Raw genomic sequence first — 14,521 nt, 5'->3', positions numbered from 1 at the left:
AGGGAAAGATTCAAGTGCTACTGCAGCTATTCACAGTTACTGGTTCATGCTCTTCCCTAGATTTCTGTCTTTTGACCAATACATTTCTAGCTCTCAGCAAGCCTTCTGACTGTTCCAGGACCAGTCTAGATCATCTCCAGATTGTCTTATCTCCACTCATATCTGTACAAAGAAAACTGGACTCCACATCATGTGCCATTTGCAGCTAGACTCAGTCACATCTTTTATTATGGTTGCCTACAGAGCTACTGAAAGATCAAATGGTGACCACACAAAGGACTAAAAATATGCTGAAGATTCAGAGTTGCAACGTGAAAAGGTAAAGTGCCCCAGAGTCAAAATCAGGTTTAAAACAGTCAAAGTGAATTTATAATTAATTATCAGTGCCACCTGACACTCTGAAGGCACTTCAGTGGTATGCCAGGTGACTTAGGAAGGTGGACAAACAGGCACAGCAAGATTGTATATTTGCATTAGCACAAAAAAGCCCAGTGGCAGGGGTAGGAAGAGAATTCATCCTTCCTTATATCAGCCCAGCCTTGTGCCTTCTGTTCAGACAGGAGGGATTTCACAATGGCCTTAGAGGTAAGTTTCACTGGGTTTTCACTTTATCCAGTGTCTCCCATGCCTTTATAAAGGAGGAATCTTCCATTCAAAAGTAAGAGAAAAGACAGCCTGTTTTTTCTGCAGTCACCTCCCCTCTCCAAACCACAGCTCATTGTTATGTATTGAAAATTACTAATTTAAATCACCAATTAAAACCAGACTTCTATTGCAAGACTGCTATATCCCTAACCACAGTACTTCCTAACATAAACATCTCAGTGCCTGTTGAAAGGCAGTAGCCATATGGGTTTGCTGTTATTTTAACAGGATTACATTAACCCCATGTGCAGCAGGGAGAGACATATTCTCATTAGCAGCTTTGAACATTTCTATTACCTGTATCCGAAGACGATAAAGTTTTGCTGACTGGAGCACCATGAGAATGGATAGCTTGAATAGAGAAATCCTTTTCAATCACCTTTACTTTAACTGGAGTTTTCACAGGAGAATCTGAGAACCAAGTTTTTTGGTTATTTAAACTATTCAAGACTTTTATTATGAAAATAATAAGAATTTAGTAAACCATTGTTAAAGCCATATAAATCATAAATCATACTTAAATCATAAGTGTTTGAGAAAGTTGTTTAATACAAATTCTCAACTCATTCTTTATGGTAACTTGACCCCAAAAGACCTGTGAAATGTAAGTATTCATTGTTTTTAAACATTTTACTATAATATGCTAGAAAACACCCACTTAGACCTGCCTTAACAACTTAAAAGAATGCATCTCTTTGTGAAACTTCACACATAGACTGTTGAGAGGTTTTACTTTCACACTTATCCCAAGAAGAATCAGAGAATCTACTCCTGAAAGACATGCTGAAAAGAAACTTTGTCACAAGATGACACCAATCCTCACTAGACATTATAATACAGATCAAGGTTAGAATGCACAGGATGGTCTATCATCAGCACTCTAAGAGTCTGACACTTTTGTCACGTGGAAAACCATCCACCAAAACAAAGATCTTCTGCATTATCGGTCTACCATCAAGTCCTACAGCATGTATTAAAAGGAGCATTAACCCCTCCTCTTGTAAGAGCAACGTTTCATGAAAATTAAAAACTTGATCCTCAAGAACACAAGCAATGGCCCCTCCGCCCCAACACATCAGGGAAGTCTGGACAACAGCACCTGTCCTTACATCCTGCCCCCCCCAAATTCTCCTGGTCCCCACAGATAACCCTAAGAGTGAGCACAGAGAAGTGGACTTCCTCACCTGTGCTCAGTGGAGATGATCTCCCTTCTAGGCGAGGTTTGGTTTTCACAGCAGTTACAGTAGTGACCACAGTCCCACAGGGCATCACAGTGCGATCCTTTTCTATCTTAGTGGCTGGCACTGGAGAAGACACTTGCCACGTCTTTAATTCATTGGGTTCTATAAAAGAGAACTAGGAAGACAAAAAAGTTTCACCTTAGAAGAACAGTCAAGTAAGAAGGACACTTAACATTTCTCACTAGTACTCCTTTCACATTTTTACTAACTTTCAAGAGCCAAACAGCTAATTCTTTTGATGGGCACAAATAAAGCATGAAGTGTTACCATGCAATCTGAATGCACTACACTAACTCGGCCACACACTGCATTGCGCTTCGAGTGACAGCCCTAAGCACAAGATAAGCATTTGCAAGTACTTCCCGAAGTAAAAGATCCACGGTAAAACCACCCAAATGCAGCAGTACCTCTGCGCTAATGGATCCCAGCCCAGGCCCCGGCTCTGAGCTGCTCTCACTGGCCCTGCTGTTCAGTGCAAAGCTTTGCTGGCCAGAAGGTTGTTTCCTGAACAAGTCTAGAGGTACAGCCACCTTTACAGATAAAGGACCTAGAAGAAATAAAATCAACAAAATCAGTGTACATCTGAGCTGTCAGTAGGTTTAAGGTAAGAAGACAGGAAAGGAGGAGGAAGAATGTAGGCAGCTAATTGCAAGAAGTGTTTCTACATCATGGGGCAGAAACCTGGCAGTTTTCAGAGCTTTCTTTTCATTTTACGACTATTCCTCAGCCTGGCCTAATACTGTGCAACAGGAAATAATGGAGACATTAAACATCACTTATTTGCCACTATTTCTGGCCACTACTTTTCCCTGTATATACAGAATGTTTAGGGGAAAAGGAAACATCTAGAAATATTACTGTTAGGTTCTTGAACAATCTCCATAACCAGCTACCTGCATCTTTCATTTCAGAGAAGGCTCTGGATTCTTGGTAAACTGGTGCATCAGTAAGAATATTCTTTCTTCATTTGAACTTTAGTGCAAGTTCAGTAGTTCTTTTGTTCCTCCCCTTACGTTATTAAATACACTAGACTGAAGCAAACTATTAGCAAAATTACTGCACGACTTCAGAGATTAAATCCTGGCAAAATTCAAAGACGAGTAGAGATCTACATTACATTCACATTACTCAGCTCTCATTAATATGATTCAACTTGGAGTTTTCTATTCAAATTTTTTGGAGAAGATCAGCTAAGATGTGGGGAGGAGAGGGGGAAGATGATTGTCAGTGCAATCAATTGGGACCTTTTTCTTCAGGAAACCAGGCTGGTAGTTAGATTCTCAGCAGGATGTGAACATTACTGGTATTGTTTGAAAGATCCATTACTAAAGATGCTTAGGTACAGGCAAGACTAAACTTTATGCATGTAACAGTATACATTTGCTGACTGTATCTAGATTCCATTTTTTCTTAAAAATAAAAAAATGGCATCCGTATCAGAGAAATTTTTTAAAGCATTTGCCTACATTTGACTCCCCAATCCCTCCAATAATTGCAGATAATATGGAAGGTATTGCACAACTTTGTATATCTAGATTATTAAAAATAAAAATACAGTAATCCAAAATAAAAAATAAAACACAATCCACTTGGCTGTATTACTTGTTAACCACGGCTCAGATCAAATATTATTACCTAATAAATTATTGTCCAAGCCTTCATCCACTATCACAAGACACCATGAGTAAAAGCATATTTTTTTAAATCACTGGGTATGAAGAGCTTTGACCAATACTTCAGAACTTTTTCCTCAACTAGGCTGAGTATAAACAATAGTACCAAAATGCAGAGAAATATCTAAGTGTCAAAAAGTAGTGTTTCTTTTTTGTTTGTTTTTTTACCTGAAACCTGACATAAGAAGGAAAAAGCAAATGATTCCAAGAGGTGAAATACAGTTACTATTTCTAGCTACAGCAAAATTCTGTATCAGCAAAATAACATGCAGTGTATATGAGAAGAATTTAAGATGTTGTTTCATCACTTCAATAAATTCCAAGTCATGAAGCACTTGGAGCAAGTTTAGAAAGCTCATGCGAACACCTCAGTATGCCCTCTGGTCTCAGCAGCAACCCATCCGTTATTCCCACTAGGGAAGTAACACTCCTCCAAATAAACCAAATGCAATAGTACAGTGGAGGGTTTTTCTTGCCACTGAAGGCTAACTGCAAACTGCAACAACAGAATCTAGTAGTAAAAATGTTTCATGTTTTATATTTAATCCCATATAATCAGAATTAGTGTGTTTTATACCTGGTAATTGCTAGGCAGCCTCTGGGGCTTGAAAAGGAAGAATTTAGAATTAACACCCATGATTCCCTTCAGCCACAGAAAAACATGGAAAGCTTAACTTGAAACCAAAATTGCTCACAGTGGATCTGTTAAAAGTTCAAAAGGCTGAAAAATTAGGATATCAGCACATAAAAGACTCAGTATGCTGACAGTCTAGAAAGAAACTCAAGGTTTCTCTGTAGCATTAATTCAGGGGAGGACAGACACACATGAACAGTGTATTCTCGCTTCTGTCCATGATTACGGATGGAAGTAACGGTGTACCTAGACAGCACTCAACCCAGGTCAATCAGTGTTGTGCAAGAACTCCGCAATCTTCCATGGATTTCAACTCTGGGACCTCCATTTGAGGACAGGCTTACAGAGTTTAAAACCCACAAACTTAAGTTATAAATTTTCCCCAAGGTGTCCCTTTCGTACAAGTTTGGCTGGCTATTTTCAGCTGATCTCCCTTCCACTGCTGTTTTTCCCCCCAGGGCTGCCGAGAGACATGCTTGAGGCATACCTGATTTCACTACCAGGACAAGTCAGCAGAAGACATCTACACTTTAATGCAGGTTCAGGAAACTGACAAGGTTCTCACTGGGCTATACAGCCAGGTAGAACTAAAAGAGGACTTATGTCAACATTTAGCCATGCTCATGAGCTGATCATGCAAAATAATGCAGTTTTAATACTTACTATCCAACTTTCCATCTTCTACTATTTGCAGTTGCAATGCTTTTGATTTGGCACTTAGTTCACTGTGAAATAAAACGAAACTATGTTAGGTCTTTTCAGGTGAGCAGATTTTCCTTCCCACTTAGGTTTCCCCCTTTCCTGTTCTGGTTGCCAACACCCTAACTTTTCTTGGCCCGCACTAAGCCAGTCTGTACAACTTGCTAACCGAGGCAGGCAGCACTACATGGCAGCACTGCTGGGCCACTGGGTACGCTGCGTGCCTCACGTCTTTTTGACCTCAGGTAAGACTGACTAAAGGGATAATAGTCAGAAAACCATGGCCTGGTTCCCTCCAGCACTGTTGCACAAGTTCGATTTCCTAAAATTTAAGAGGCCTTTCCTCTCCCCAGCAGTTGACAAACACCATCCTTCAAGCTGGTGTTGGTCCCTAGTCTACTGCTACACGACAGCACTAAGAAGGTATTTTTTCCTGTCAGGATCAGATTTGTAGGTCAAGATGCTGGAACAGGTCCAGTCCACAACTCATTCAAAGCTGTGGGGTGTCCTGTCAAAGCAGGAAAGCGTCCTGCAAAAGCAGAATAAATGCAAGTAAATAAAGGTAGTTAGTCTTATATGAGAAGAGTCAGCATTACTTTTCTAAAATAAGGCTCAAGGATGTTGCAAGACCACAAGAACTAGTTTTTGTGTGACAGAACCGACATGAACTATTAGAATTATAGGCATGTGCAGTACTTCATAAGATAGACTAAACCATAGATACAAAACCTTTCCTCTAATGAAGACAGTGAAGCAAACTGGGTACCTACTAAGGAACCTTCCAGTGAAACTTGGTTTTATAACCTTCTCAATAGTGTTCTGTCAAAAACCTTACGGGCATGCATAGATGTATCTTATTTTTGTTTGTCTCCATTTCAGGATAGCGTGACCTTGGCTGCAAGCATCCCACCTCCATTAGATGTTGTGGGACATCATCTAGGCAGCAGGTTTTAAGCTTTTCCCTGCCACTCCCATCCCCTCGTGCACCTCCAAAACTTGAAAGGAAGCACCTTGATGGTACTATTGCTGCTCCTTCCATGAAGTTAAAGCAGAGCCTGACATGGTGGTCAGTATACTGATCTTCAGACTGATAGGTATTTTCGTTTTTGAAGAAAGAAAAGGAGGGGTGGGGGGATGTGAACTTGAAAGAAGGTATGCAGCCAAATCCTGATCACTCATCTGTAAAACTCCCCAAGCTTACCTCATGCACTTCTGAAAAGCAGCCAACGCCGTGGAAAACCCAGTATTATGCGTAGCGTCAAGGCCAAATTCCAGTCAACTTAATCACATCCTGTCTGCCCTCTCTCTGCACTTTCAGTTGGAAAGGGTATTATTCTGACAAATTTCCTGTCCGAACTCACTGGGAACACATCTGGTCTGCAACACCAAGCATGGATGCTTGTTCTACCAACAGATGGCTGAAGTGATTCGCAGACCCGGTGGCTGAAGCACTTTGAGATACTCTAGAATGGAAAACTGCTACAGAAGTGCATTTTCCCCCCCACTCTTATTGTGGAGAAGAAATCACATCACATTAATCCTTAAGTCTTGATGGCCATGCAGCACACTGTCACAGAAGAATGTTGTCTGATCTGCAGCTTTCCACAAAAACTTTAGGTCCTCATACAAAATCAGACCTTAAAAGTCACTGATTTTCCACTTGACAGTAGGAAGAGCAGGTGCATACACCTCCATCAGACCACATAGAAAGGTGGGGCTTTTCAGTGTTGTTCGACAACATCCAATTTTTCTTTGGTGACTTCTAATCACCTCCACTCCCTGCCCACATGCAGAGGGGTCCGGTGTTCTCCAAGTCCTGTTCAGCTTGTGATGACCGATCCTCTGGCACCTTCCTTCAAATCAAACAGCCTCTGTCATTTTTCCCCTCAGCTCTCCTGTTTCTGCAGTGCACCCTCCATAATGTTCACAGGCGCAGTCCAGCAGACCGCGATGAGAAGGCAGAAAAAGATCTATGCACTGCACGCTCACTCCCCCTTCAAGTTGAGGAGGAGCACGCAAAAGTGCGCACCACTCCTCGAGGAAGAGAGCACTGGGCATGGACACGCACAGGTCTGAGTACACGCTCAGGTCCTTGTAAGCTAAGCCTCTGCTTTGCAAGAGAGGGAACGGATACAGTGAATGCCAGGCTGTGACTAGACAGTGAAGAGAAACGTCACAGAAAACCAACTGAAATACTACTCTCCGAAATGTAACTATTTTTTACAGGGAGCGAGAGAGGGGGGAATGGAACTGAGACGAGAGCCTCTCACATTAATAACCTGGTAGAAGAACAAGAAAGCTGTCTCTGCAGTGTGTTGCATGGCAGCATCTCTACCCCATTCCCCTGGGAAGCTGTTTCTGCCTGCCTGCGCATGTGTTTAAAGTCACTAGAGAAATATCCCTCTGACCCACTCTGCCATCAGTGACTCCCTCTTCCTCAACTCACACAGTACAGAAGCTACCAGGTATTTCTGCTCTGCTGCTAGGAAGTGAAAATGAAAGAAGTTTTAGAACTGCTCACTTTTGACCTTATTTACAGAAGCTGTGTGAGTCACAAAATACTGTGCAGGCTGCCCAAAAGTCCCATTTTTGTTCTACGGAAAAGAGTCTCGTTAGTTTTACACTCCCTTTTTAATCATAGCTACTGTTCTTTTAGATGGTCAATTTTTTTGCACATCCACTCGGGGAGGGAAGGGAGAGACATCAGATTTCTTCAAATGCAGTCTTCAAGGTGAAGTGACTTCAAAACCTTGCTAACACTTTTTGGCACTTGTATGAAAGAACAGGGTGATTTATGATGCCTCTTACTGCTGTCTTTTACTAGAATCAGACATCTACCAGGGAAGACGTAGAGACCTATTTTGATCTCATATCCATGCAGAGTGTAATTAGATATCCTGAATCTCTGAGGCCATCTGACTGGAGGTATTTCAAAATGCCGTTCTTCCCTCAAAAAAACTCATATAGTTTAAGTAAAAAAAGATGCTTCACTGTAAAAGTACTCTCAGTAGCTAAGTTACTTACAAGATAAACTCTTCCTTCCAAAAGGGATTTGCAGCATTTTTGGCTACAGAGCTGGAAAACTTCTGCATAGGGTCATCCAACTGAACTATACATGCAAGGTTTGTGCTGCCTGTAAGGGCAAGAAAAATCAATATCAAGTTATTAATATTCCATCCCCAGGAGGCACACTTACTCAAAAGAAAGCAAAGAACCCCCTTCCTTACATATTGCACTTTTGAATAGCATACTGGAAACACTTGCTTACCCACCAGCAGAAAAAATTTCTTCCCTCCCCTTAGTTTGTATACCACCTACATTAATGGCGATGGTCAAGATTGGGTCATCACTGTCCTATGCACAGTCCTACACAGTGTGAAACATGATGCCCGGATCTCAATTCTGGCAAGAAGCAAAAAAGTGCAGGCATAAAAAGATCAAAAAGGATGGGGAGACAGAATGAACAGCAAGGAGGTGGCGGTGTTGGTGGGAGGGTGTAAAGTTGCTTTCAGTTGCTTAAAAAAAACCCCAGAAATTTTCAAAGTTCCTACTGGCCACAGTCATAGTGGTTTCTTTGCACATCAAAGCAAGCTGCTTCTGCTAGCAAGTGAATGATGACAGTAGTGTTAATTAACAATGGCTTTGTGGACTGTGGTTTTTAAGAAGTTCATGGCATTTTAGAGTATTAGTGCAGAATTATCTCTACCTTGATCTTGGAATTTGATCGTGTGGCAAACTGGCATATTAGAGTAGTTATATTGCTGGTCTAGGGGGAAATAGTTTGCACAATGTGTTACTCTCAAAGCAATTTCTTTTGTACGGGTTTCACAGCACCAGAAATCATTTCAGTCCCAGGGTTCTAAAATATCAAGGAAAGAGGCAAAAAGCTCAGTATTGACTGTGTGCAAAGCACACAAAAGATATGTTGCCTCCAGTTCTCCAGAAGAATCTAGGTTCATATTTACTATCATCAACTCTCAGTTGTCCTCTGGCGATGCATCACAGCTATGGATGAGCCCTATCTGGGGCATAGGAGCAGCTTGGGCCTGGCAAAGTTATTAAAGGAGACAAAGCACTATGTACATACAGCTTATTTGGGATCCAAGCTAACCCTGAGTAAGTAGTTTAGCTGCTTTCACAGCACGCTGAGCCTGAGCTAATGAAGCTGGGGCGCTTTTCTGTTAACCCAGCCATATGTCTCTGCAGCCTGCTCTTGCTGCCAGTGGAGCTCAGCATCCCAGGGCAGAACTGCCTGTATAGCTCTGCCTGAAATTACACCGGAGTCACTGACCGACTGATACTGAACAGGTTATTTCAACATTTCTGCCCTGCGTGCCCTAGTGTACACAACTAACATTTTTTTCCTTAACAGCAGAAATCACTTTTGACCTAGATGATACACTGTGGACTGTATAGTACTAAATCTAGAATAATCTTTGTTTACATGCACAAACTAAGGAGATAAAAATGGTCACAGCCCATAAGCAGAAGCCAGTTCTGCTACTGGTTACTTACCATCTCAACTAACATATCTACAGGAAAGTCACAAGGTTCTATAAATCCTGTCAGCACTCATGGTTTATAGGATGATAATGATCAAGACAGACAAACCACCCCATATGTCTATGCAGGTTAGCCTGCAATATTGCACACTCTTATTGAGTCTCAGAGTTGCAATAGGATAATTAAGTATTGCTGCAGGAAAAGGGAAGGGAACAATAATTAAAAGGCAGCAAGCTATGTCCAGAAGGTAGGACCTTCCCAGCTCTGCAGTATTTCCACTGCGTTTTGAGTGTACCAGCTAAATCCCACTCTGAAGCTTTATTCCTCATACTCTGTTCCAAAGTGTTTACACTCCCAGAGTTGCTAGGGAACCAGCAAAATTCCCTCCATCTCCTTTCAGAAGAGCAAATGGTGATTTTGCTTTTCAGTATCTGGGTTCCCAAAGTAGAGCACATTAATTGTCCCTTCTTCCTCTCACTTTCAGGAAGGGAGCAGAGAGGTTTCCTCTAAGATGAATCCTCTGTTGCATGCACCATATGCACATAAAGGTATCTCATCTCATGAGTTTTAAAGGCAGTCAAAATGATCTGCTCTTTTGAAAAATGTAGTTTGCCCTACAAAATTGTAGAGTAATAACAAATTTTGAGTGAGTTTTCCTGCAATGTACAGTTTCCAGCACAGTTTTATTTATAGAGGATATTTCACTGCAGAGTTCCAGAGCTGCTTTAAAAATAATTTGTTTTTAAAGGAACAGTCTGCAGGAAGTTTTAGGAGAATCACTTCCAACCAGGATGAGCAAAGCAGTATTATGCAAGAGTCTGGGGCAGAAACCTACTGCATCCAACTGAAAAAAGGAGTACAGCAAGTAGGATATATTTATCCAAAACTACTGCCTTGCCCAATTTAGCAGCCACAAGCTTCCATTAAGAAGACTGTTACAGAATTGCTAGTGACCATAAATAAGAGCCTCAAATTTCTACTTCCGCTGACAAAATCTGAAATACGCTTGCTCGTGCCTCAATCAGTCATGCAGGCATGCTCACACTTGAAGAAGTCTGAATACTTGCTAGACAGGCTTTGTGCTTCTTTCCAAAACCAACACTGCAACTTCACTAGGCAGTGACCTCCTTTTTGGATTCATTCTCCACTTGCAAGAGGTACTCCCTCCCCTCCCCACAGAGGTACTTTATTAGGGGGAAAAATTCCCGTCAACAAAACACCACCTTTGAGGAGAGTTTACACAGAGGAGGAGAGTTTTAGATAAATCAGCAATTGCTCAAAAGTAAAGAAAAGCAGCTGTAAAAATAAGGTAATACTGAACCAAACCAATGTCATTGCTAACAGTTAATGGAGATTGGATTTGAGCCTCCTATCTTGGGGTTATCACACCCAAAACAATAACTTTTAGAAATTAAAACTAAACTCCAGAAAATAATCAACCAACTTTATAAATACGCTCATTTCATTTTTTTTTCAAAAATGATGGATTTGTTTACAAGAAGATGTTTAAATACTCAAATAAATCAAAACATACACAGTTTTGTATAAGCATGACTAAGTCCGTTTCTTGGATTAAGGCAATTTGTGAGAAGGTTGTAACCCAGAACTTCCATACGATTTCAGCCAGAAGGAAAAAAAAAAAACAACAACCCTGCCTGAAAACGAGCAGCATCACATGGACTACGTTACCTGCAGCACTGTGATCAGTTAGGTTTACTGCAATGTTCTTCACCAACAGTTTGAGTTCATGAGCCCTTGGAGGTTTAGGTGGACTAGTGCCCTGAGGGAGAAGGCTTATGTTCTGTACATTCTGTGAAAAGCAAGCAGAACAAGAGGGATCGCACCTATGCAAATACCAAATACTTTTAACTTCTGTCACATCGATATAGGGAAGCAGACGTGTGATGGGGTGTAACATCAACAGATAGCCACACAGGAGTTATGATCACCAAAGCCTTCACTACCAAAGGCTATGTTGTTTTAAAGAATGTGTTGCAGTTGTTTCTCATCACTAAATGGTGTTAAACTTACTCATTTGTGAGTCATGAATATATAATGAAAACACTAAGCCGAAGGAGACTTCTCAAAAGATTTAGGTAGGAATAAGACTTACCTGAACCTCCTTTATGTCTGTAGGCCTCGTACTCAACACTACAGATGGAGAAACTGAGCTAAAGAGGTTCTTCAAAACATCTCTGAGTGTTTCAGGTATTGCACATGTCCCTGCTGTCTGTCCCTATGAGGAGACAAACAATCATGCTTCTCAAAACTCAGAAGAATAAAAGTTAAGGCAAAATTAATTTGGTATATCTAAGCCACCAAAGCTATTGAACATTAACTCTGTCAGAGAGAGACACGGTTTCTGTTGCCAACAACAAAATGGACCAAGAGATCATATGAATAATTACTTAAATTTCTATATCAAGCATCAAAGGAAAACTAGAGATATACACTAAAAAAGTCACATGCTGTTCTAAGAATGAGGAAGGCAGAGCTATTAGCCACAAAAACAGAAGTTTCATTAACAGTTTATATCTTATGATGGTGTTTTAAAGTTTTTGTACTGCTTTGCACTCCACAGAGAGCAGAGCAGGTCATCAGATAAGCAGATCGGCACTGTTCCACTGATTTAATGGGAGTTATGCCAGCTTGCAACAGCTGATAACAAGCTAATCCTGTGCTGCACTGAAAAAAATTTATTATAGCATCTCTTGGAGGTCTTCAACCTTGCTGAAAAGTGCACTGTAAGGACATGCTGCTTTGGGGACTGACTTGTACATTTGTCCTTTCAAAAATTTCACGGCAATCTGCGCTTAACACCACTATCTCTGAGGGAGCAGAACAGACCACAGATTTTGCTTACACATGTAGCTTCACACGATTACTTGTAAAGTGTATGAAGACGGTGAACTGCCCCTGCCCTCCCTGTGCTCCTGGAGAAGCCTGCTTCCCACGTCACACCGCTCAGAAAGTCTCTTCTCCTCAGTTACCTACAGGGACTGGATTTTTAAATTAAGCTATCACAGAAAGGGCAGTTTGATACTCAACTGCTCTGAAGGAGAAATCTCAGTGAGGTTTCTTTTCTAAAGAAAAGATTGAAGGAGGAGACAAAGATCTGACCTAAACAACAGAGAACTCATCTGTCTTACCTCACGCTGCACCTGAGAGATTTTACTATTACAGAACAAGGCTTTAAAAGAAAAGGAACTAATTTACAGAATAGCTGGAGAATGCAATAATCACACAAAGCAGAAAAAAGGCACCCTTCTGCATGCTGCTGTCTGACGGGAGCATGCCTACAACTGGCATGCATGGCAAACCAGGCCCTGCTGCAACGACAAGGCACACTGATGACAAGGACACCCGATATGTACCAGCAGGAGATCAAGTGGGGACCTGAAGGCCTAACCCTGGTAAACTATCCTGTTAACACCATGGCTGTGCACCACCAGCTTTCAGTGCTACCTGACCCATGCAGCCACGCTGCACAACAAAGCCTTGAGGCAGTACCAGCTCAAGTCTCAGCCAACTGTCCCTCTGGGAATGCAGCAGACCACAGGCTTTGCTCTGTGACCCTGGACACCTTGCATCACACTCCTCTGCTGCAGAGATGTGCCCCTCAGCATAGACTTCTTGGCATGAGAGTCATTTCAAAAGCCTTGGTCCTTTCTTAGGTGTAGGAGAATGATCATGCAATAGCTTCTGCACTCCTAAAAGTATGCTTGCAGCTTGCACAACAAGTCAAACAGATTCGGAGTGACAGCCCTTTCCCAATTACCCAAGCATTACAGAAACATTTTGGGTGTTTCATAAAAATCCCAGGAATGTTGTGTACAGAAATCCTGTTTCACTGCCTTCTTACCTAACTGCCCTTTGATGACAGGTCGCTACGGTTCAAAATGTACAACAGCATCAACCAGACCCACAGAAACTCTGCTTTGTTCACACCGTGCTCCCTCAGACAACTGCCAAGGAAAGAGGCAGCGGCACACTTCTGCAACCTGCAGATAATACTCTTCTACTTTTAAAAATATTAAAGAAATAAATTAGGCTGTTTAAAGTTTCCGTTTCAGTAATTTCATTACTTATGTTATTTAGATAAGCCAGAAAGTAGTAGGTAGTTTTCACTACTACTACTAGTAGTTTTGGAAGTAATTTCCATCCCCTGCCCTTACCTAACACTGTTTGATGAAGAACGGTATCAACTTGTAAAATACCAGCCAACTCTCGCTTTGCCACCAACCTAATCTGACATTCGTTATTTAATGGTAACAACAGCAACAATAGTCACTGGACTTCTACTCACAAATATTTTCTGATGTTTCCATAGTTATTTGGAAAGCAGTTTGGTTAAGATCCTCCTTTCATCCCAACCTCGTTTTTAGCCATCTTTATTTGTGCTCCATCACACCACCCTCCACAAGGCAAGCCATAATGGCTTAAATGCCAACCAAAAAGGCTTAAGACTACACATTTTACTTTGGCTTTGACATGGGCTAGAGGTGTACAGCCAGCTACCATGGCCAGCTTGAGGCACACCAGCACAGAGTCACAGTAGCACAGCCACATGCAAACCCAAGCCCTGCCAGCCAGCCAGGTTGCCAAACGCAACTCAGGTTCACCCAGCTATTATCAACAGAAAATAGGTTAATATATCCACCTTGTTTGACTGATGACAAAACCACTGTGTAGATAATCACAAGCAATTAAAGGTATTTATTTGTACACACAATATTGCTTCCGAAAGAGGTAAAAACAAGTCACAAAAGCTGACATTTAAGTTTAGGAGCTGCAGCAATTGCCGAGCTGTAGGTTGCTCATAGGTTTTAGCTCTTTGTTTATTGCCTCCCCTCTTCCCTAAGTGCTAATAGAAACTTCAAAATAGAAAATAAAGCCCTTGACTATGAAGAACTTCGTAGGCTCATTTTAAAAACATGGGCAAAGTGCAACTAGTTGCAACTCCTTTGCAACCCTGGACTCGGGCATCTCTCAAAAAGCAGGTTGTGACGTCCAGTGACTGTACCAGAGTCATCTGCATTTGCCAGTAAGTACTTAAATGACTGTTCAATACGTGGATAACCAGCATGCCACCCCAACACGTGAAGGTCATTTACACTGCTATGCAT

The 14,521-nt window shown here is 41.5% G+C and overlaps 1 protein-coding gene across 1 annotated transcript in view; it reads right to left on the bottom strand.

Moving 5' to 3' along the window:
• Positions 1-14,521, bottom strand: part of C2CD2 (C2 calcium-dependent domain containing 2) — a gene marked incomplete at its 5' end in the record, with an annotated part of 34,861 nt that overhangs the window by 8,711 nt on the left and 11,629 nt on the right. The window contains 7 exons of the mRNA XM_010293350.1: positions 943-1,056; positions 1,830-2,001; positions 2,294-2,433; positions 4,857-4,918; positions 7,917-8,025; positions 11,085-11,205; positions 11,509-11,631. Coding sequence (XP_010291652.1) covers positions 943-1,056; positions 1,830-2,001; positions 2,294-2,433; positions 4,857-4,918; positions 7,917-8,025; positions 11,085-11,205; positions 11,509-11,631 — 841 coding nt within the window. The remainder of the gene's footprint in view (positions 1-942; positions 1,057-1,829; positions 2,002-2,293; positions 2,434-4,856; positions 4,919-7,916; positions 8,026-11,084; positions 11,206-11,508; positions 11,632-14,521) is intronic.

The sequence above is a fragment of the Phaethon lepturus genome, unplaced genomic scaffold (genome assembly GCF_000687285.1).
Source record: "Phaethon lepturus isolate BGI_N335 unplaced genomic scaffold, ASM68728v1 scaffold49628, whole genome shotgun sequence".
NCBI lineage: Eukaryota > Metazoa > Chordata > Aves > Phaethontiformes > Phaethontidae > Phaethon > Phaethon lepturus.
The sequence above is the reverse complement of the archived record's forward strand: the minus strand, read 5'-3'. Positions and strand labels throughout refer to the sequence as shown.